This window comes from Vulpes lagopus, chromosome 10 (genome assembly GCF_018345385.1).
Source record: "Vulpes lagopus strain Blue_001 chromosome 10, ASM1834538v1, whole genome shotgun sequence".
In the NCBI taxonomy this organism is placed as follows: Eukaryota; Metazoa; Chordata; class Mammalia; order Carnivora; family Canidae; genus Vulpes; species Vulpes lagopus.
The window spans coordinates 34,419,506-34,443,267 of record NC_054833.1 but is presented as its reverse complement, the minus strand read 5'-3'; the positions used below and the strand labels follow the sequence as shown (position 1 = coordinate 34,443,267).

The following is a 23,762-nucleotide window of genomic DNA, read 5'->3' as shown; positions in this document are numbered from 1 at the left end:
GCTAGTAAAATGCTCATTCCCCCTCAAAAGCGGTCTTGGGGGAGAAGAATGAAACAGAAGGTGGGCCTGACTGATACCAGGCGTGAGGGAGGAGGACGGGCGGGGCGGGGCGCTGTGAGGTGAGGGAACTGGAGAAGCCCTTGGGTGGGTGTGGCCAAGAGCCAGGAACCACAAGGTGAGCAAGAGGAAGAGCCTCTGGTGCTGAAAGACAGGAAGGAACTTGCCAGGGGCCTGGGTAGGGACAACTGCAGCGAAGGCTGTGAGCTAGCCTCGTGGGCTGCCCTGTGTTCACCCCCCTCTGTGGGGCAGGAGGAGAGGGGCCTTCACCTGGCCGCTCACCCTGAATCTACCTCAAGACGACACAGAGGACTGAGGAGGAATGCGTTCGGGAAGCCTCTGCACCTGCACGGGGCTTTCCTCAAGCTTGAGGGAGAGCGCTGTCACGCCGTCTGCCTCCCCCAGGAGACTGAGCATTGGAGTCCGGCCTCCTCCACCTCTGCCCCAGCAGCAGGCTGCGGCCTGCGTGTCCCTTACCGCGCCAGCCAGTGTCTACCTGAGTTCCTGGGGCCCGAAGCAGACCCCTGGCTTCGGAGACTTCTGGGGTCAGTGGTAGGGTCAACCCTCCTAGGCTCAAGTCCCAGCAACACAAGGTGCTACCGGAACTGTGAGCAAAGCTGGGAAGGGCTTAAGAAATGCTTCTTCAGAAGCTGCAGAAGTGAGCCTTTCCAAAAGGGGGGTGCTTGAGGAGCCCAGGTGCCCACGGTGGGCGGAGGAACAGCAGAGGTCGGGCACCAGCAGGGAAAGCGGGTGTGTTTGATGAGGGCTAAGAGAACCCTCGGACTTCCTAATTTATCTCCTCTAGCTCACGGCAAAACTGGGAACCAGACATGTAACTTGACGTTGAATAAAGTGGACGTAGGCAGGCTCCAGGCTTCCCCAAGGCCCGAGGGCTAGTAAGTGATGAGCTGTGCGCCTGGACCCCAGCGGCCTCCCTCCAGAGCCTTCCAGCACCGCCTCAGACCACGCTGCCTCCCGGGATTAGTCCCTCCTTAGCTCTGCCCGCTGCTGAGAAAAGTAGGAACTGATTGAAAGGGAGGGCTGAGCCCTCCTCGGGCCTATAAACTCCCGGCCCCAGGATTCCGGGGCACAGCGCCCGGGATTCCACACGGCTGGGCGGGGAACACTGCTCAGGGCCACTGCCATTTCTGCTATGGTGAAACAAGTCTGGGAAATGCCCCGTGTATTCCCTCCACCCCACCGCGCCCGGAGTTTCACCACGCCCGCAGCAGGCAAGGGGCTGCCTCTGGGCTGCCCTGGGATGGAGCCCTGCCCGGCGGTTGCTCCCTCGGCCTGGCCTCTGCCCCTCCCCCCGGGCATGCTCACTCTCTCAAGTAAAGGAATAAAATCTTTGAAGAAACAAGTCCTGCACTTGAGCCCCTGGACGGGCCGGCGCCGCGCTCCTCGCATGTCAGCGGCTCTGCTACCCCGCGGGAGGGGCCCCGCTGGCGCCCGCGGAGCCGCCGCTTCCCGCACCTGAGGCCGCCGCCGCCCACCGCGTGGCCTTCGGACGAGGTCAAGCCCTGGCTTTTTCTCTTCTCTCTTGGAGGGCGAGCGACCAGCGCGCGTGGAGCCAGTGAGAGCGCAGGGCCGCGGCGGGGCGCCAGGACCCCGGGTCCGCCCCGACGTGCGCGGAATCCGGGGCGCGGCGCGGCGCTCCTCCGCCTTGGCCGGGGACGGAGAGGGGCGCCCCGGCGGCCTGGCAGGGCGGCAGGCGGAGGGAAGGGCCGCGGCCCGGGGCTGCTTCCCTCCCCGACCCGGGACGGCGCCCAGGCTGCAGGCCGTGCCCGGGGTGCCGGCGGCCGGCGGCTCGGGCGGCTCCGGGGTCAGGGTGCGGGCCGGGAGGAGGGGCCGGGGGCCGGGGGCCGGGCCGCCTCGCCGCTTCCGGAGGAGCCGGGGAGCCGGGCGGCCGCCAGCCGGGCCTGCGCGCCGACTTCCCCTCGCCCCGGCGGCCGCAGCGCGGGAGCCCGAGCCCGAGCCCCCGCCCAGCGGAGGGGTCGCCGCCGCCCACGCGCAGGTGAGCCCGGGCGGGGGCGGGGTGTCTGCGGTGGGGGGGCGGGGGGCAAGGGGGCGCCCGCGGTGGGGAGGGCGGGGGGAGGGGAGGGGCGGGGGGCAAGGGGGCGCCCGCGGTGGGGAGGGCGGGGGGAGGGGAGGGGGGGCGGGGGGCAAGGGGGCGCCCGCGGTGGGGAGGGCGGGGGGAGGAGAGGGGTGGGCGGGGGGCAAGGGGGCGCCCGCGGTGGGGAGGGCGGGGGGGGAGGGGAGGGGGGCGGGGGGCAAGGGGGCGCCCGCGGTGGGGAGGGCGGGGGGCAAGGGGGCGCCCGCGGTGGGGAGGGCCGGGGGAGGGGAGGGGGGCAAGGGGGTGCCCGCGGTGGGGGGGCGGGCCCCCAGGGACCGCGGCACCCTGCGCCCGGCCGTGCCTGCGGGACTGGGCGCACGGTCGCGGCACGCCTGCCCCGGGCCTGGGAGGACCGCCTCCTCTCTGTGGCCCCCGTAGCTGGCTGCCGCCGCGCCCGGAACAGGGAAACGGGGCCCACTGGCTCTCCTAGCCGGCTGCCAGCCTGTGGGGGGCCGAGGAGCGCGTGCAGGGAGCCCCCGGCCCTCGGTGCGGCGGGAGGGCCGCGCCCGGTGCGCCCGCGATCCCCGGCGGTGTTTCTGCCGCAGCCTCCCCACATCCCTTGCGCTTCCTGCCCAGCGAGGGCAGGGCTGCGGTCGGGCTCCCGACCCAGGGAGGGGTGTCTGGGCTGGCGCCGAGCGGTGCCGGGTGACAGCACCGTCCTCCCCCCCCCCACCCCCCCCCCCCCGGAAAGGGTGAATCAGGAATCCCAACAGCCCTGGTAAGTCGCGGGGAGGCAGCGCCGAGAACTACCGGGCCGGAGGGCACCTAGAGCCACGAGTGTGGCTGTCAGGGAAGGTCCCGTCGAGTTACTTCTTTTACCTTGTAAAAAAATCTTGAAATACGACTTGCGCTCAGAGAATTGCACAATCGTGAGTGTGCAGCTTACCCGGCTTTCACACAGTGAACGTTTTCTGTGCAACCTGCGTGCAGGGTCAGTAAGACAGCACGGGCTCGCCAGCAGCCGTGTCCGCTTCCAGCGCTGACGTTCATCTAAGGGAACTGTTATCCTGGCTTCTCACAGCAAAGTGTACTTGGTTTTGGACCTTTGATAATATGGGCTCCTGTACCTGCTTTTGGTGTCCGGTACTTCAGTCTCAGCCTGTGAGATGCAGCCATACTGCCCTTAGCAGTGGCTCATTTATCTCAACTGACCTGTAGTTTTGCACTGTGCAATTTATTTCTACTTTATGCTGGACACTTGGGTTGATGGACGTGGGTTGTTTCCAGTTTGGGCTTTTTTTTTTTAAACAGTACTGGGAGGATTCTTGTGGCTGTCTCTTGGTGGACATATGTAGCAGCTCTCTTGGGTATATTCCTAACAGTGGAATTGCTGGGTGTGTTTCTGTTCAGCTTTAGCATACTTTAGTGCCAAACGGCTTTCCAAAGTGGTTGTACGAGTTTACACTCCCACCAGCAGTGAGTTCCTATTCCTCAACATCCTTAACAATACTTGATATTGTCTCTTTTTTTCATTGTAGCCATTCTGCTCAGTGTAGGCAGTGCTGTTGCACTGAGGTTTTAATTTGCTTTTCTTTTATGACTAATGAATCCACATCTTTTCGTGCCTATTGGACATTTGGATATCGTTTTTGCCAAGTGTTCTTCTGCCCATTTTTTTCAGTAGATTCTCTTACTTACTGGTTTGCAGTAGTTCTTAAATATTCTGGTTATGAAACATTTATTGGATATGCATTTTTGAAATCTCTTCTCAGATTGCCTTTTCGCTCTTTTGAAGATGTCTTTTGATGAACAAAAGTACAAAAGTTCTTCATTTTCATCTTGCCCAATTTATCTTTTTCCCCCCTTGTATGGTTGTGTTTTTTATGATCAGTTGAAAAAAACCTTTGCTTACCCCACAGGGTAGTGGGTGGGCATGAGTGAAGGTGGTCAGATCAGAAGGTACAAACTCCCATTATAAAATAAAGAAATCCTGGAGATGTAACTCTAGAGCATGGTGACTAGAGTGCAAAACTGTATGGCATATTTAAAGGTTGCTAACAGAGTGGATTTATTCTCATCACAAGAAAAAAATGTGTAACTGTGTAGTGATGGATGTTAGCTAGACTTACTGTGGTGATCATCTCAGCATATATATACATTTATCAGATGATTGTATTGTGCACCTGAAACTGTTATATGTCAATTACATCTCAATTTTAAATAATCAGAAGGTAAAGTCAGGAAGATAATCTCCTGTATTTTCCTCAAAAGCTTTATTGTGATTCTCACTTGTATCTACCATCCGTTTGAAATTAATTTTTTTGTATGGTGTGAGATATGGGCTAAGATTTATTTTTTTCCACAAGCCTATCAAAATTGATGCAGCACCATTTTCCCCAATGCATGGCAGTGTCAGCCTTGTCATAAATCAGGAGACTATGGATGGGAGTCTGTTTTGGATACCCTGTCCTTCTGTCCACCCTGTGTACTTGTGCGCCAATATGTGATAGGTCTTGATTATTCTGGTGGTGGAAGCTCTCAGCATTGTTTTTCTTTAAAATCTTAAGGTTTTTTTTTTAATCTAACTATGCCTCCCAAAGCCCTTTAGAAATATATATAAAAAGGAAAAAATGTATAAAAAGTAGTTATTTTGTAAGCTCAATAGGGCACTAATGTAAAGGTTATGCAGAATTTGTAAACCATATCCATCCATAAAGTTACTGCTGACGCAATCTATAGTACATCCAGTGCTGTGTATCTACATCAGATCTACTGCAAAGTAAATACAAATTTGCATCCTTTTAGTTAAAATGAGCTTTAGTACCTGTATGATTCTGTTTCAGAACAAAGAGAATTTTTTTTAAGATTTATTTATTTGAAAAAAAAAAAGATTTATTTATTTGACAGAGCGAGTGAGGGAGAGAGCACCAGTAGGAGGAACGGCAGAGGGAGAAGGAGAAGCAGACTCCCTGCTCAGCATCCCCAGGCCCCTGGGATTTGAGGCTCCAATTCGAGGCTCGATCCCAGGCCCCTGGGATCACGACCTGATCCAAAGGCAGATGCTCAACTAACCACTGAGCCATCCTGGCGTCCCTATAATTCAATTTTTAAAAATAGGTGCTGTTATACACACACATGCACATGTATATACTTTCTGACATTTTTAAAGTCTTCAAGATTTACAAAATATAGTATTGAAAGCATGTGTGCCAGAGAACATGATTTATTTTAATACAGGTCATAAGACTTTAGTTAACCAGAATTTGGTGACTGTTTTCTGCCTGCTAGAGTCCCATCTTAAATTTCACTTTATAGCAGAGTCAGTCATTTGGAATTTATCTCATAAATTCAATCCCAAGATTTACTGGGCTGCTTTCAATCATTTCACTGCTTATAAATGTTAAGTAACAATATAAATTGAGACTAGTGGCTCCTTGTATCAAAGTTTCCTAGACAGCTCTTCAAAAACAGATTCTCAGGCCCCATTTCTGAAATACTGAATAAGGTTTTCTAGGAGTATCTCTCTCTCTCTCTCTATATATATATATATATGCATATATATATATATATCTTTTGAGTATCTGTATTTTTTTAAAAGCTCTCTAGGTGATAATGATATGCAGCTTGAGAACCACAGACATAACCCATTAGACCAATCTCTTAGGTACATCAGAATCCTGGGGTGCGTGTTTAAAAATCAATTTCCCAAGCTTTACCCAGAGATTTACTTCAGTAGATTTGGGAACGGAGCACGGGAACCGGCATTTTATTTATTTATTTATTTTTTTTGGAACTGGCATTTTAAACCATAACTGCAGTTAGTCCCTGTATTTGTTTTCTGGGCTGCAAAACAAATTACCACAAATGCAGCAGTATACACCAACACCTATTTATTATCTCATAGTTTCTGTGGGTCAAGGGCCCAGGCAAAGCTTAGCTAAGTCGTCTGCTGGGGTCTGACCTGGCCTCAGTCCAGGTATTAGCTGTGGCTACAGTGCCACTGGGGATCCAAATGGGGAAGAATCTACTACCAAGCTTCCATAGGTTGTTCTCTGTTGGCAGAATTAATCTCCGTGTTTTCTTGCTGGCTGTCAGCCAGAGATCACTTCTCCTCTAGAGGTTACTTCTAGAGATCATGCAGCTTCTAGACGCTGTGCAATTTCTTGACACTGACCCTCTCACAACACAACTGGCAAACTGTTCAAAGTCAGTAAATGAATCTCTTTCCAGTCTGCTAAGATGAATTTAAACACACACCCACAAAAAAAAAATAAAAAAAATAAAAAATAAACACACCCACGTTCATACGTCAGTATGACACAATATTCATATATATGTTATATTCACATGTACACATCTTTTTTTTTAATACATTTTTATTTTAAGTAATCTCTACACCCAATGTGTGGCTCAAATTCAGGACTCCAAGATCAAGAATCATACGTTCAACCGACTGAGCCAGCCAGGCACTCCACATGTTCACATCTTACGTAGTAAATAAATACACCCAGTGTATGTATATATACATATAAATGCATATACACACATACACCTCCTGTATACAGTAATGTAACCAGGTGAGAGACATTCCATAATCTTTGCCATATTCAGTTGGTTACAGGTTATGACTCTGGCCCACACTTGCAGGTGCGAACATGGGGGGCCACCCTAGGGCTTGTCTACTAGTCTGCAGACCACTCTTAAAACACAGTATTGTATCTATCAAGTTATTAACAATTAAACTGAGCATTGTAAGTGACACTGCTCTGCAAGTCCTAACAATCCTGCCAAACAAGTATTTTAGCAAATGTTTGAGAAGCAAACTTAACCTTCTTTTTTTTTTTTTTAGATTTATTTATTTATTTTATTCAGAGAAAGAGAGAGAGAGAGAGAGAGAGAGAGAGAGACAGGCAGAGGGAGAAGCAGGCTCCATGCAGGGAGCCCGATGTGGGACTCGATCCCGGGTCTCCAGGGTCACACCCCAGGCTGCAGGCGGCGCTAAACCGCTGTGCCACCGGGGCTACCCCAAACTTAACCTTTTTTTTTTTTTTTAAGATTTTTAATTTTATTCATTCATGAGAGACACAGAGCGAGAGAGAGAGAGGCAGAGACACAGGCAGAGGAGAAGCAGGCTCCATGCAGGGAGCCCGATGCGGGACTCAATCCTGGGTCTCCAGGATCACGCCCCAGGCTGCAGGCTGCACCAAACCGCTGCACCGCCGGGGCTGCCCCAAACTTAACCTTCTTAAAGTCAAAATCAAGTGTAAGGATAATTTATTGATCAAAGAAGTGAAAAACTATTTCAAACAATTTTTAAATCTTTAAAGAGCCCAGCCTTTAGCACTCAGATTCAATGCTTCTTCAGTTCACTAGCATGACCTACAAAGATAGTTTAATAGTTTACTACTGCTTCTGTAACAAATCACCAAAGACATAGTGGCTTAATATGACATTTATTAGTTTACAGTTGTGGCAGTCAGAAGTCTAAAATGGATCAGTAGGGCTACGTTCCTTCTGAATGCTCTAGAGAAGAATCAATGTACTTGCCTTTTCCAGCTTCTAGAGGCTGTCTGCATTCCCTGCTCATGGCCCCACAACCTGTTGTCACTTCTCTCACCCTGACCCTCCTGCCTTCCTCTTAAAAGGAGGATTACATTGAGCCCTCTCTGATAATCCAGGATATTCTTCACATCTCAAGATCCTTAATCCTGGGGATCCCTGGGTGGCTCAGTGGTTTAGCGCCTGCTGTTGGTTCAGGGCATGACTAGTACTAAATCTTGTAAAGGTTAAAGCATATTTGGTGTGATAGCTCATAGTTTTAAGTAGACAGTGTAGAGGGTTAATGGAATTTATCTGCCATCTTGCTCAATTATCCTATGTCAAAGATGCTGTTTTTTCCTGTATTTAAACTTTTCCATACCATTAGTCACAAGGGCTTATACCAACCCACTTACAGTGGGATATGCCTTCGGGCAACTGGATTGCTTCTTAACCAAGCGATGAAAAAGGCAATTACCTAAAACCAGCATCTATGTATGGCCAAATGGGCAAGTCACACCATAAAATGAGAAACTGAAACTTTTAACCTACATCTGTTAAGAGTATGATGTTAACTTCTAATCTTTAAACTACATTAAGAGTATCAAATGATTCTCCAGTTTGTAAGTCTATCAAAGCCAAATAATGAATTTTGAAAATTAAAGCAAAATTGACAAAATATTTAAAAAATATAAAAACCCAGAAACATTATGTCTATTGCTGGGGGATAAGAAAGGACATCTGGAATGGCTGAAATGAAGATGCTGAGGGACAGCCACCCTAGACCTGGAAAAGGATTTCAAAATCGATGGTTATCGGGCACTGCCTTAACTTCAGTGTACCACTCAGGCTGTCTGAAACCCAAAGAATAGGAGGTGGGAAAAGAAACACATACATGCCAATGTTCCCTGTTTCATGTCCCCTTGGCTGGCCTAGCAGCCAACTTCTCTTCTCTTTCAAGTTGTCTCTGGATCCTGTGCCCACTGCACTTCTTCTTTCTGTCCCCTTGCTGCAGTGGTTTAAGTTTTTTTTTGAACTTTGATACAGTTTCATGAATCATCAGTAACACATCTGATTGTCACTGGCTTGGCATAAAGGTGTATAGCATTTAGCAGTGAATAGAGAATCATCCTCAACATTAAATAACATTCTTTCAATTTGGAAATTTATGTTTTTCACAAAATAAGTTGTTTTCCTGTGAGTTCCCTGCGGTCTGTTTTGACCTCTGTGGATAGGTCAGAGTGAGAAAGCAACTCTCTGCCCACTGCTCCAGCTCTGGAGCCAAGTCTTGACCAGCTTTTCATGTCAGGAATGTTACTGAAACACTGAGGCTCCAATCTCAGAGGAGGGAGGGCTCTGCTCCACATAGTGTCCTCTCAGAAACCTAAGCTGAAAGAGACTCCACCAACAGGGACATCTTGGTCATTGTGGTGGGAAGGAAACATAATTTGCCCATTGAAGAGATGCTTGGTCCTCTCGTTTCCATATAAATTTAGAAGCAGTTTGACGATCCCCACCCCCCTACAAAAAAAAAATCCCATAATTTGGTAACACTGATTTTAAGATTAGTTTGGGCAAAATTACAATTCTGAGTCTTCTAAACCATGAACATAATATATCCCTCCAATCTCTCGATTATTTAAAATACATACTAACCCATACTATTTTCTGAACATTATATGCCATGAATCATTAGCATTTTACATAAATTATGTTCACAATAAAGCTGCGAAGTCCTAGTTTTATTTTTTATTTTATTCATGAGAGACACAGAAAAAGAGAGGCAGAGACACAGGCAGAGAAGCAGGCTCCATGCAGGAAGCCCAATGTGGATCTCGATCCTGCAATACCAGGATCATGCCCTGAGCCGAAGGTAGGCCTTCAACCGCTGAGCCATCCAGGTGTCCTGAGAAGTCTAGTTTTATTTCCATTTCAAGGACAGAGAAGCCAAAGCTTAGCAAGATTCAGTAGCTTACCAAAGAACACAGTTAAGAGGTGAGAATCCAGGCATTCTGCTGGTAGTCTGTAGACTTCATTATGTGACACTACCTCCCTGAGCTGATAGCTAAGGGAGAAGGGAAAGGAGGGAGATAGGGGTGTTTCAATGGGCCGATGGATAGGTGGATGGAGGAACTATTTAGGGGAAGGTAGATTAGAAGAAAAGTCTCCCAAGGTTTCTTGCATGTGCTCTCTATTACCCAGCATCTGTCTATCTGGGTACATAATTATTTGTTCTCCAATTTCAGCACTGACACAGGAAGTCCCTGTTTGTTTGTGAAACTATTTTTCCTTCTACTTTGAAGGATAGTTTTGTTATCCTAGATAGAGTATTTGTGACTGGAGATTTTTTCCCACCCAGCTCTTTGAATATATCATGCCTTCTGGCTTGGAGAGTTTGTGCTAAAAATCTGCGACTAGACTTATGGGTTTTTCCCTTGTAAGTAACCATCTCCTTTTGTCTTGCTGCTTTTAAGATTTTTTCCCCCCCTTATTACCATATTTTGCCAGTTTAATGATAATATGTTGTGGTGTGGATCTGCCTTTGTTGACTTTGTTGGGGGTTCTCCGAGTCTTGGATCTGGATATGTTTCCTTCCTCAGATTAGGGAAGTTTTCAGCTATTATTTCTTCAAATTTTCTGCCACCTTTTCTCTCTCTTCTCCCTCTGGGATCCCTAGCATACAAATGTCATTGTGTGTTATTTGATGGAATCACTGAGTTCCCTAAGTCTACCCTTGTTTTGTGTAATCCTTTTTTTTTTTTTTTGTTCAGTTTGCTTACCTTCTGTTACTTTATCTTCTGTGTCAATAATTTGTTCCTTTGCTTCTTTCATCCTGTTGTTCATTGCATCCCTCCTGTTTCCAGCCTCATTTATTGGCAACTCTTTTATCTCTCGACAATCCTGTCTTATCTGTGCCACATTGGTCTCCGTGAAGCCTTTGACTGCCATCTCAAGTCCACACAGCATGCTTACGAGTGCTCCTCTAAATTCTCATTTAGATTCTATCAGACATCCTTACTTCTGTTTTTCTTATTCTGGCCATGGCCTTATTTCGTCCTTTCTCTTGGTATAAATTCCTCTGTGTTTGCATTTTTGTCCGAGTCTCCGCCTTCTTCTCCGTTGTTAGAAAAAGCCAGTTGTTTCCTGCTCCTGAAAGCGACGGCCTGGTGAAGGAGAGGTCGTGTAGGCCCGCGCGCGCGCGGCCTGGCTTCTGGTTAGTGTGTCTGGTGAGTGCGGGGTGCACCGTGCGGCTGCGTTTCGGCGGCCGCTCCCTCCACACCAGGCGTCTGCAGAGGCTCTGTGGTGAGTTTTAAGCAGGTGTGCTCTGGTTCGCTTGCTAGAGGCCTGATGCTCCTTCCGCGAGGGCTGAAGGCCGCGGGGCATCCCGTCGGGAGACGCGGCGAGGGCAGGGGTTCGTGTAGGTGTTCTGGCGGAGGGGCCGCCGCGTGTGGGGTGTGGGGTGTGGGGGGCGGGCGGGGTGTAAGCGGGCTGCGCAGCCTGGCCCCGCGGAGCTGCCCGGGGCTGCTGGCCCTGCCGCGGCCGGCCTCCGTTCCCGGACGGGAGTCTCCGCTCGGCGAACGCGGCCAGGCCCCAGGCGCCCCTCGCACGCCCGCGTCCCGTCCTCTGCCCTCTCTCCGGGAGCAGCGCCGCGCCCGCGGGGCTCTACCGCAGCCGAGGGCTCCGGCCTTCAGGCCTCCGGGCGGGCCGCAGAACCTCGCAGACCCCCGCCCCCTCACCTCCACAGCCCGGCGCTCTGGGCCTGTTCTCCGCGCGCTGAGCCTCGGCACTTCCCGCCGACTTCGGTGTGGCCGCTTCTACCCCTGCAGGTGCGGGGCGTGTCCTCCGGGCGATTCCCGGGGGGTCCTCGGGGCGGCTCCAGAGCCCCCTCGCCGTGTGGCGGCGCCGGCCGCGAGCCAGGGCGCTGCTGCGCGGCCGCCATCTTCCCCGTCCTCCCGCCCCGGAAGTGCGCGTCCAGAGCTTCCGGCCGGCTGCCCCGCCCCCGAGCCCCAGGTGCGCCGGCCAGGTGCGGCGGCGGCGGCGCGTCCCTAGCGCAGCGTCCCTCGCGCAGCTGCCCTCCTTCGCTGAACTCCCAGACCTGCCGCCGTGGCAGAGGTGGGACGGGGTAGGGAGGGAGGCCGAGCCTCCGTCGGGCACCGGGAGAGAACATCTCGGGCCCACGCGCCGGGACAGAGTAAGGTAAGGACGCCTTTGTGATCCCCTCTCTCCGTCTCTTCCAGGATGGCTGTTCCCTAAGGTCAAGACTGAGTCCGCTCCCTTCTCTCGCTTTACCAATGCCTGGTCTCATGGGGTCAGTTTTGAGCCCAACACTATGGCATCGTCAACCTCCTTCCCAGCTCCTCGCTCCCGGTCCAGGAAGCCTGCGGGCAAGGTGGCTGGTGAGTGGAAGCCGACTCCTCCTCCCTCCGCTCTTGTTCGTGGCGATGGGCGAACTCCGCCGTGTTCCTGTGGGCCACGTGGCAGGGCTGCCCGGCCCTCAGGCGGCAGGAGGTGCAGGGAGGCCGACGATGGTGGGCGCTGGCCTTGACCTCAGAGCCCAGGTGTTCGTGGTGAGCGACGGGAGAGGCACGCACCAGAACCTTCAGTCCTTTGGACCCACAGCTCTTCCATGTGCGCTCCGCTAATTTTCCCAACATGGAAACCTGGGTGCTGAGCACGTGGCATTATGTTTCTTGTCATCTAAGTCCTTCAGAACCATTCAGAGGAGGGAGCAAAGCAGAGTGAGAAAAATCAAGCTCCAGAACACTGAACTCTGTGACCTTACCAAAAGCTGGGGAAGCTGAGGGATACTCACCGTATACCAGACACTGCATTGTTTCAGTTATCCTTCAACAACATTTTTTTTTAAAGATTTTATTCATTTGTTCATGACAGACACACAGAGAGAGGCAGAGACACGGGCAGAGGGAGAAGCAGGCTCCATGCAGGGAGTGCGATGCAGGACTCGATCCCAGGACCCCGGGATCACAAGCTGAGCCGAAGGCAGATGCTCAACCGCTGAGCCACCCAGCTGCCCCCTCAACAATTAAAATGAATCTGCTACAGATGAGGAAACGGAAGACATAGAGCTGCAGGCTGCAGGTTCCCAATGAAATCTATGCCTGGCTCTAAAGTACAGGCTGAATCACTAGGCTCTCTGCTCTTCGGGAGCTCTGAGCAGTAACCCTCTTACTTGCTTTTGTTTTATCATTCAGAAACACTCTGAGATTTCTCAGGGCCAAATAGATGCCAGTCCGTCTCCTCTTTCCCTCCCATAACGGGTAGCCCACCTTAATCTAAATCCACCTCCCCTCACTGCAGAAAGTGGGTTTGGGAACTGATTGATCCTTACCAGCTTAACATGGCTCTACTTACCGACTAGCAGATGGCTGGTTAGTCAGCACTAGCTGGAAGTTCTGGGCAGAATAAGCCTCTGGAATAGGGCAAAGACATCTTTCCTAATCAGGCTGGTGAAAGTCAGACTTATTTCCTTTCCTCTCCGCCCCCCCCCCCATATTGTTGTTATACCAAAGGTGTTTTGTTTATTTAATTATTGAAGTATAATTGACATACAACATTATATTAGTTTCAGGGGTACAACATAATGATTCATTCAGTATTTGTAAATACTGTGAAATGATCACCACAAGATTTAGTTAACATCCATTACTATAGATAAAGAACTTTTTTTTTCTTGTAGTGAGAACTTTTAAGGTTTCCTCTCTTGACAGCTTTGTAATATGGAATACAGTATTATTAACTATAGCCAGTATGCTTATATATTGCATTCTCATGACTCATAAAACAGCCAGAGTTTTTATGACTTCTGCAAACCTTTAAAGATAATGGAGCCTTTAAGGCAAGTCCTGAAGCATGTACAAAATAGCAGAGCAGTAGGTCTCTGAGAGAGTAAGGTGACATGGTTTGCCAGTGTGGGGAGATGGGTGGGCCTGCCTGGGTGGGGTCCTCTGTGCAAGGCCATGAGGACGCAATCTGGTAAGAATACCCGGCCCAAGCAGTGTTTCTGTCTCCACAGACTGGTTCAGGCAGGTCCTGTCGAAGACCTCCAAGAAGCTGTCTGACTCTGCAGAAAGTACCTCCAGTGATGTTTCACAGCCCAGGTCCAAGGACAACCCCCCACCCCTGGGCCTCAGCTCAGCCGTGTCTCCCAACTCCCCATCAACACACGTGGGTGCCAGCAGCAGCAGCAGCAGTGGCAGTAGTGGCCGCTGGAGCAAGGACTATGATGTGTGTGTGTGCCACAGTGAGGAGGACCTGGTGGCCGCCCAGGAGCTGGTCTCCTACCTGGAGGGCAGCGCGGCCAGCCTGCGCTGCTTCCTACAGCTTCGGGATTCGACCCCAGGCGGCGCCATCGTGTCCGAGCTGTGCCACGCACTGAGCAGCAGTCACTGCCGCGTACTGCTCATCACCCCGGGCTTCCTGCAGGACCCATGGTGCAAGTACCAGATGCTACAGGCCCTGAGTGAGGCCCCTGGGGCAGAGGGCCGCACCATCCCCCTGATGTCAGGCCTCACCAGAGCTGCCTACCCTGCTGAGCTCCGGTTCATGTACTTCGTGGATGGCCGGGGACCCGATGGTGGCTTTCACCAAGTCAAGGAAGCTGTCATGCGCTGTAAGCTATTGGGGAGGAAGGAGAAAGGAAAGGTGGCTCAGCCACAGCAGCTGATCTACTTTGGCTTTAGGGACACAGCCACTGCAGCCCAGTAGCTTAGAATGCAGGCTCTGGAAAAGGCTGTTACTTGTGGAAGTCATTTGACCCCTTTGTATGTGGATTTCCCCATTGGTAAAATGAGAATGATACTAAGTACCTAAATAAGTATATTCACTATACAAGTGATCAGATCAGGCCCTGCACCTGTAAAGTACTCATAATAGGCAAAGCCTTCCACATACCAAGTTCTCAATAAATATCAGATGTTATCATTATAAGTATTACTAGTATTAGGTTTCTCTCACGGAAGTCAGGTTGATGTCCACCCAGAGCCAGGAAAATGCCAGGAGGGACACTGGCTCTTAGTAAGGCAAAATGGTGCAAAATAATAGAAAACAATTGTGTATCTGGGGGTGGGGGTGGGCATTACATTACAATCGGTTTGCAGGTAAAATAGGTGAAAAGGTAGAAGAGGCAAGGCCTACTGGGGGAAATAGATGCTGGGATTTGGGAAGGGTGACAAGCCCTGTGATTCTGTTTGCTCTTTCAGATCTGCAGACCATCAGCTGACATTTCTTACATCACCACGGAACCCAGAAAGTTGGAGTGAAGCTGGAAATCGAGTTAGAGAGCTCAGGGCCCCACAGGGTCTTGGATTCCAGCAGATGTGACGAGGTGTAAGGAAACAGAGTTTGTAGCACTTTATATGTGATCCTGGGGTCAGATTGCTATCAGACACCCCTTACTGTGGGCTCCCCAGGAAGGTCATGGGGAAGCTGGGGACTCCCCCAGGAAGGTCATGGGGAAGCTGGGGACTCCCCCAGGAAGGCATGAGGAAACTGGGGACTCCCCAGGAAGGCCATGGGGAAGCCAGAAATTGTAGGTGGCAGGAGGTCCAGATACCAAGATGATCACCAGTGTTTTGCCTCTTGTCTAACTGGACACATGACGCCTGGCACGTACCTACATCTTCTTCCCCTAGAATTGGCTGCTATAAAGATACATCCCCCCCTGAAGAGGTGACTCACTTGGTTCTTTCATGACCTAGAAGCCTATACTGCATGCTTCAGCAGGGATGGTTTCACCAGTTGTTTGGCATTAGGAGAAAGCAACAGGTACCAAGTCCTTCACACACTACTGCCCTTCTCTTTCCCGGTGGCATTGTTCACTTCACAAGCCTACATGAAAGATGCACTCAGCACCGTACTGTATTTATTGCTATTCCGTGTGTATCACAGACCTAGAAAGCATCCTGAATTAGGATGTGGGCAGGGAGCAGGTGGGGTGAAGAAAAGGAAAAGCTCAGCCCCTAGCCCTGGGTCAGGAGCACACCCACTGATGCTTTGACTCACGGGGGCCCCATCAAATGTCTGACTAGAACTCGGGCTTCTACAAGCTTCTTTACCTCTGTACTAAGAGAGCTCAGCAGCTTTCTTCTGGCCAATGATTGTGTACCTTGTAGGACAAAGTTTCATTCGTCTGCTCTCAATAAGTCTGTTGTTGAACCAAAATGAACTTTTTCCCCAATCTATAGTTGTATGCCTCTTCTCTCACTTCCCCCTGCCATGTTCCCTCATTTCACAGAGAGATCTATTTGAGATATAATTAACATATTAACATTAGTTTCAGGTGTAAAACATGAGTCGGCATTTGAATATATTATGAAAAAAATTTGTTTCAATTATGGATTATTTCATTACATACAAAAAAGTTATAATGTTCACTCATGTATCTTCCACGCAGCTTAAGAAGCAAAATCTTGCAATCCTGATGGTGCTGCCTTTGTGTGCCCTTAATCCCCTTCTCTCCCTTCTCTTCTGAGAATTAATCAGCATTCTGAATTTTTAATTTTATCACTGATAGCTTTTCATTTATACATCCCTGACAACATGTTTATCTTTACATGGTTTTGTGCTGTATGTAAATGGCATTATAATGTTTGTATTCTACAAATTTTTCATTTACGACATAGCAAGATTTATCGATGTGGATGTATATAACGCCAGGAAATTCACTTTTGTTCCAGTATGTAAACAGACCACTATTTAGCCACATTCTTTTTTTTTTTTTTTTTTTTTTTTTAAAGATTATTTATGAGAGAGAGAGAGAAAGAGAAGCGGGCTCCATGCAGGGAGCCCGACATGGGAATGGATCCCGGGACTCCAGGATCATGCCCCCGGCCAAAGGCAGGCGCTAAATTGCTGAGCGACCCAGGCATCCCCTTAGCCACATTCTTTTGCAAACGGACATTTAGTTGTTTCCCATTTGTTGCTATCAAAGTGAATGAGCTTATGAATAATTTGTACATGTTTCCATGAATATTTTTGTACATGTTTCCATGAGCGAGATTTTCTAGGATTTAGCCTAGATGAGGAACAGCTGGGTAGTAAATACACATCTTCAGTTTGGGTAGAAAATACCAACTTTGTTTCCAAACTGGTTTTGTCAATTTATATTCCTACCATTTGTGTATAGGATTTCCCACTTTTTCATGTTCTAACACTTAATCATCAGATTGTAAAATGTTTGCTGATCTGGCGGGTGAAAACTGGTGTCTATTGCCATATTCTTTTTTTCTTTTTAGCCTTTTTTTTTTTTTTTAATTTTTATTTATTTATGATAGTCACAGAGAGAGAGAGAGGCAGAGACATAGGCAGAGGGAGAAGCAGGCTCCATGCACCGGGAGCCCGATGTGGGATTCAATCCCGGGTCTCCAGGATCGCACCCTGGGCCAAAGGCAGGTGCCAAACCTCTGCGCCACCCAGGGATCCCCCCTTTTTAGCCTTTTTTATGAAAAATTCTATGTATATCATATACCAAAGGGGAATAGAAAAATCTGATGAATTCCTTGTATACCCATCACCCAGCTTCAACAGTTACCAACTCAGCTAAGCTTCTATCAACAATAACTCCACTTCCCTCCCCACCAGATCCCTTTGAAGCAAATCCCAGGCATTATTCCTGCGTATTAAAGCTATGTATGGGGGAATCCCTGGGTGGTTCAGCAGTTTAGCGCCTGCCTTCGCCCCAGGGCGTGATCTTACAGTCCTGCATCAGGCTCCCTGCATGGAGCCTGCTTCTCCCTCTGCCTGTGTCTCTGCCTCTCTCTCTCTCTCTGTCTCTCATGAATAAATAAATAAAGTCTTTAAAAAATAAAACTGAGTATGTTTTTAGGAGTCTTAAAATATATATATATATACACATATTTTTTAAAAAACAGAAAGCTTTATTTTTTTTAATATAAAAGCTTTTACCTCTTACTGTAACCTGTGCTTTTGTCTTATTTACAAAATCCTTCCCCATTCCTATAATTTCTTCTGGAGTTATTTCCCATTTAGGTCTTTAACCCACCAGGATGTTTTGCTTGGGTTTGATTATGTTGTTCTTGGTTTCTAAGTCAAAGGTCCAATTTGTTTTCCCATTTGAATTGCCATTCTTTACTAACTACTAGTCGTCCATCCTTTCCTCCCACCAGTTGTGATGTCACTGCTGCCATTATATTGTCACACGTGGGGGTCTCTTCTGTTTGTGTATCCTTGCATCAGTGACACGCTGGCTCACTTAACTATGGTTTTTAAGAAGTTTTAATGCCTATTAGTATTTTCATTGGTGTTAGATGAGAGATTAATTTGGGAAGAATTGGGTCTTTTATACTGAATCTTTCTCTCCATAAAAATGCTATGTCTTCATTATTGATATCTTTATTTTTTTATTTTTTATATTTTTTTAGATTTTATTTATTTATTCATGACAGAGAGAGAGAGAGATAGGCAGAGACACAGGCAGAGGGAGAAGCAGGCTCCGTGCAGGGAGCCTGACGTGGGGTGGGACTCAATCCCCGGTCACCAGGATCACACCCCAGGCTGAAGGTGGCGCTAAACCGCTGAGCCACCGGGGCTGCCCTATTGATATCTTTAAATGTAAAGTTTTATAATTAGTAACTTGTATTAGATATATTCCTTAGTACTTCATATTTTCTGTTGCCACTGTAAAAGGTACTTTTTTTTTTAAATCTATTACTGGTAGAAAGGATCATAATTACTTTACATATTGATCTAATATTTAGCAACCTGCTGAATTACTTAAAAAACCACAGACTTTGTTGGGTTTCTATAAAGACAATCATATAATTTGCAAAACAAAACAAAAAACTTTAGTTCCTTGTCTTTCTGTGCTGCCTAGGACCACCAGCCAGTATGTTGAAAGTGACAATAGCAACTATCTGTTTCATTTATGCTTTTAAAGGGAATGCTTCCAACTTTTCTCCATTAAATGTGATATTTGTTATCAATTTTTGGTTTGGCACAAATTTTCTTTAACAAGTTGTAAGTTTTCTGTTTCTGGTTAAGAGTTTTACTTATCATGCATGCATTTTAAATTTAGTCTACAGTGTCCCCATCTACTGAGATGGTATGTTTTTCCCCCCTTTTAAATCAGTTAATATAATGAATAACATTCTTTTTTTTTTTTTTAAGATTATTTATTTGGGGGGAGGTGCAAGCACACACAGAGAGAGGGAAAAGCAGGCTTCCCGCTGAGCAGGGACCTCCCTCCACCAAGGGGCTCTGTCTCAGGACCCCAAGATCATGACCTGAGCTGAAGGCACATGCTTCAACTACTGAGCCACCCAGGCGTCCCAATATTTGACTTCCTAATTTTTAAAAAGATTTTATTTATTTATTCATGAGAGACACAGAGAGAGAGAGGCAGAGACATAGGCAGAGGGAGAAGCAGGCTCCCTGCGAGGAGCCCAATGCGGGACTCAATACCAGGACCCCAGGATCACAACCTGAGCCAAAGGCAGGTGCTCAACCACTGAGCAACCCAGGTGCCCCAGCAAATAACCTTCCTAAATATCTTAGTCTCCTTTAGTGGGAAAGCTTTGGTTTTGTTTTTAATAGTTGGCCCTTTCGTTGAAGTTGTGGACCTTTAGAGATCTTGGCCCTAAGGGAAATCCTCTCTTCTAATCCCTCACCTTGCACAAGCCCCAAGGGCTTGTCTCCTGTGCCTTAAACATCACATTGAAAGTCCAAGGCTCTAGAAACAAGCACTCTTAGAACTTAAGCTTCAGTGTCCACTTAACCATTCTATAGATTCATGCTCCCACATTTTTCATTTCTGAAAATTTTATTCAGAGAGCAGCAGTATAACCAAATGGATGTTTTTAATTTTGCAGCCAGAAGTCAGGTGTTCTTAGCTGACCTGTTTTTAGAATATCTCATCTATCATAAGGCCTGAAATTTGGGAGAAGTTTTGAGATTCCTCAAGAAGACTGAAAGATTAATCCTTATTGACACATGAAGTCTTGCCAGTAATAACCTAGTTATCTAACATAAACTTTCTGTGATCGTAGTAATGATCCACATGTCTGTGCTGTCCAGTGTGATAGCCAGTAGCCATATGAGGCTATCAAGCATTTGAAACATGGCCACATGACCGAGGAACTGAATTTTTATTTTTATCTAATTCTAAGTAATTCAAATGTAAATATCTCCATATAGTTAGTGGCTATTAGATGGGACAGTGCAGGGCCTTCTAATGTTTCCAAACAAAAGGAACTAAAAAATGATCAACAGACAAATGCCTATGAGCCGAGTGAAGCCCTGTGGTGTTGCTGTAAAGGTCTGCTGCACTCTGCTGTCTGGTATTCTAATAGGTCCTCTTGGAGGCTGAGGCTTCCTAGGAGTTCGTCCTTTCCTTGAGCCAGGACTTCTTACGACTGCAATTCTGACCTTACAAATATATTTTTTAAAATATTTTATTTACTCATGAGAGACACAGCGAGAGGCAGAGACACAGGCAGAGGGAGAAGCAGGCTCCATGCAGGGAGCCCGACGCATGACTTGATCCTGGGATCTCAGGAACCTGGGCTGAAGTTAGGCGCTCAACCGCTGACCTAAATATTTAATTTTTAAAATTTTTTTATTTTTGAATTTTATAAATTATTTTTTATTGGTGTTTAATTTGCCAACATATATAATAACGCCCAGTGCTCATCCCATCAAGTGCCCCCCTCAGTGGCACCCAGTCACCCCCACCCCCCACCCCCACCCACCTCCCCTAGTTCGTTTCCCAGGGTTAGGAGTCTTTCATGTTCTGTCTCCCTTTCTGATATTTCCCACTCATTTTTTCTCCTTTCCCCTTTATTCCCTTTCACTATTTTATGGTCAACTAATATTCGACAAAGGAGGAAAGACTATCCACTGGAAAAAAGACAGTCTCTTCAATAAATGGTGAATAAATGGTGCTGGGAAAATTGGACATCCACATGCAGAAGAATGAAACTAGACCACTCTCTTGCACCATACACAAAGATAAACTCAAAATGGATGAAAGATCTTAATGTGAGACAAGATTCCATCAAAATCCTAGAGGAGAACACAGGCAACATCCTTTTTGAACTTGGCCACAGTAACTTGAAAGATTCATCCATGAAGGCAAGAGAAACAAAAGCAGAAATGAACTATTGGGACTTCATCAAGATAAGAAGCTTTTGCAAAGCAAAAGATACTGTCAACAAAACTCAAAGACAACCTACAGAATGGGAGAAGATATTTGCAAATGACCTATCAGATAAAGGGCTAGTTTCCAAGATCTATAAAGAACTTATTAAACTCAACAGCAAAAACAAAAAATAAATAAATAAATAAACTCAACAGCAAAGAAACAATCCAATCATGAAATGGGCAAAAGGCATGAAGAGAAATCTCACAGAGGAAGACACAGACATGGCCAACATGCACATGAGAAAATGCTCTGCATCACTTGCCATCAGGGAAATACAAATCAAAACCACAATGAGATCCCACCTCACACCAGTGAGAATGGGGAAAATTAACAAAGCTGGAAACCACAAACGTTGGAGAGGATGCGGAGAAAGGGGAACCCTCCTGCACTGTTGGTGGGAATGTGAACTGGTGCAGCCACTCTGGAAAACTGTGTGGAGGTTCCTCAAAGAGTTAAAAATAGACCTGCCCTACGACCCAGCAATTGCACTGCTGGGGATTTACCCCAAAGATAATGTGGTTTATGTATACAATGGAATATTACTCAGCCATTAGAAATGACAAATACCCACCATTTGCTTCGATGTGGATGGAACTGGAGGGTATTATGCTGAGTGAAATAAGTCAATCGGAGGACAAACATTATATGGTCCTAAATATTTTAATCACAATTATACCGGGGCAGCCTGGGTGGCTCAGCAGTTTAGTGCTGCCTTCGGCCCAGGGTGTGATCCGGGAGTCCCGCATCCTGCTCCCTGCATGGAGCCTACTTCTCCCTCTGCCTGTGTCTCTACCTCTCTTCACTCTGTGTGTCTCATGAGTAAATAAAATCTTTAAAAAAAAATAATCACAATTATACCTGTGTTGGTGAATTTTCCACTAATGAATTAAATCTTGTAATTTCATTTTCTATTTATTCTTCGCTCACTACATTCCAGGCACAAGGGCCATTTTGTTTCCAAAATGTGTTTAGTTCATTACTGCATTAGAGTCGTCAACATTCCGACATCTCTGTCTCAAATACATGTTCCCTGGTCTCTTCACAGGCTGGTTCCTTCTCATTGTTCAAATCTCAGTTCACTGTCACCTCCATGAGAAGCCACCCATGACCACCTTATCTCCTCCCTACCCCCAGGCTCTATCACATTGTCCTGTTTTATTCTAACACTCATTCATTATCTAAAATTATCCTATTTAGGGATCCCTGGATGGCTCAGCGGTTTAGCGCCTGCCTTGGGCCCAGGGTGTGATCCTGGGGTCCTGGGATCGAGTCCCACATCGGGCTCCCTGCATGGAGCCTGCTTCTCCCTCTGCCTGCATCTCTGCCTCTCTCTCTCTTGGTCTCTCATGAATAAATAAATAAATAAATAAATCTTTAATAAAATAAAATTATCCTATTTGTTTACCTCATCCCCATTTGAATATGAATTCTATAAAAATAGAGATTCCCCCTTGGCTTGTTCAGGATGGACAGTGTTTGACACAAAGAAAATGGAAGCCTAGAGACTAGAGTGACTTCCCCAAAGCTGCACAGCTGGTCAGTGTTGGGGCCAGACTTCATGGCTCCTAATCCTGGGCTCTTTTTGTTAAAACACAGATACTCTGCTTGAAGTACGCCTGGGTGGCTCAGTGGTTGAGCATCTTCCTTCGGCTCAAGTCGTGATCCCGGGGTCCGTGGATCGAGTCCCGCATCAGGCTCCCTCCGAGGGAACCTGCTTCTCCATCTACCTATGTCTCTGCCTCTCTGTGTCTTTCATGAATAAATAAAAATCTTAAAAAAAAAATGATACTCTGCTTAAATTCTCTTTCAGAGAGAGAAGAGAAAGAAAAAGGGCAAGAAGGGTGTGGGGGCGTGGGGAGGGGAGCAGGAAGCTGCTCAAGGCGTGGGGAAGGGGAGAGGAAAAAAGGGAAAGAGAATGCATACTTAGAAATTTCCATAAGATCTATGCCTTGAATTTTGCTATAGCCATTCAACCACAAAATACATTTGTTCTAGTTTTGCACATAGTTTATGACCTCCTACAGTATACTCTCAGAAGGTGGGGGATGTTATCCAGGACACTTGTGGACAAGCAGCATGTTTTTGGCTGAAGATAATCATTCCAGATCCTAAGTCTCCCTACTAATCCTCTCTACTTCACAAGACCACTGCCCTTTTATCCAATTCATAATATTTCCAGTAGAAAGAACCCAAAAACAAATGGTCACTGACATACAGCACACTTTGTTATTGATGGACTGAAAATCGCAAAAATTGCCTCCTTCGATAGTTTTGTCCACCCAAACTCAAAGCTAACATGGGGAAAAAAACACAATTTTTGACTGACTAAATTTGGAAAAATTGGTATCTGTCCAAAAACACCCGGGACTAGTTAGAATAATAGCCACAAAAGAAATTATAAGTAAAAATCTTATGTGGCAAAAAAAATAATAAAGCACAGAAACTCTGACAGATGATTCCTATTCAAGCTGCAAATCACATTTCTGTGCAGCACAGCAGACACAAGAGCAAACTAGGTGAGCAGAGGAGACAGAAGCCTCCAGCCTGGAAGAAGAGGAGGTGATGGAAATGTATTCCAGGGCTGTACGCTTACCTTTCTTTTCAGCACTGAACACTATGAAGATTTCTGTGAAAATGGGTGACAAATGGAAATGGTTTTTTAATGACTCCTCATAAAAAACCGACCAAGAAATAAGACTGGCTCAACAGATTGTTTCAGAAACACTCCTTCCAGGGATCCCTGGGTTGGCGCAGCGTTATGCGCCTGCCTTTGGCCCAGGGCGCGATCCTGGAGACCCGGGATCGAATCCCACATCAGGCTCCCGGTGCATGGAGCCTGCTTCTCCCTCTGCCTGCATCTCTGCCTCTCTCTCTCTTGGTCTCTCATGAATAAATAAATAAATAAATAAATAAAATCTTTAATAAAATAAAATT

General features: G+C 47.4%; 1 protein-coding gene across 5 annotated transcripts; it reads left to right on the top strand.

Moving 5' to 3' along the window:
• Positions 1-1,416: 1,416 nt before the first annotated feature.
• LOC121501005 (TIR domain containing adaptor protein) lies at positions 1,417-22,482 on the top strand. Of its 5 annotated transcripts, none has more exons than XR_005990476.1 (5): positions 10,672-10,954; positions 11,890-12,048; positions 13,686-14,282; positions 14,872-14,998; positions 22,425-22,482. XR_005990476.1 is itself a non-coding variant. In XM_041773112.1 (4 exons), exons 2-4 carry the CDS (start codon positions 11,982-11,984, stop codon positions 14,889-14,891), a joined length of 684 nt encoding a protein of 227 aa, XP_041629046.1. In that variant the 5' UTR covers positions 1,417-2,074; positions 11,890-11,981; the 3' UTR covers positions 14,892-16,977. The 5 variants fall into 5 exon arrangements, 3 of the variants coding, with proteins under 3 accessions (XP_041629046.1, XP_041629044.1, XP_041629047.1); XR_005990477.1 differs by lacking the exon at positions 22,425-22,482 and adding an exon at positions 20,509-20,565; XM_041773112.1 differs by lacking the exons at positions 10,672-10,954; positions 22,425-22,482 and adding an exon at positions 1,417-2,074 and having other exon boundaries at positions 14,872-16,977.
• Positions 22,483-23,762: the final 1,280 nt, after the last annotated feature.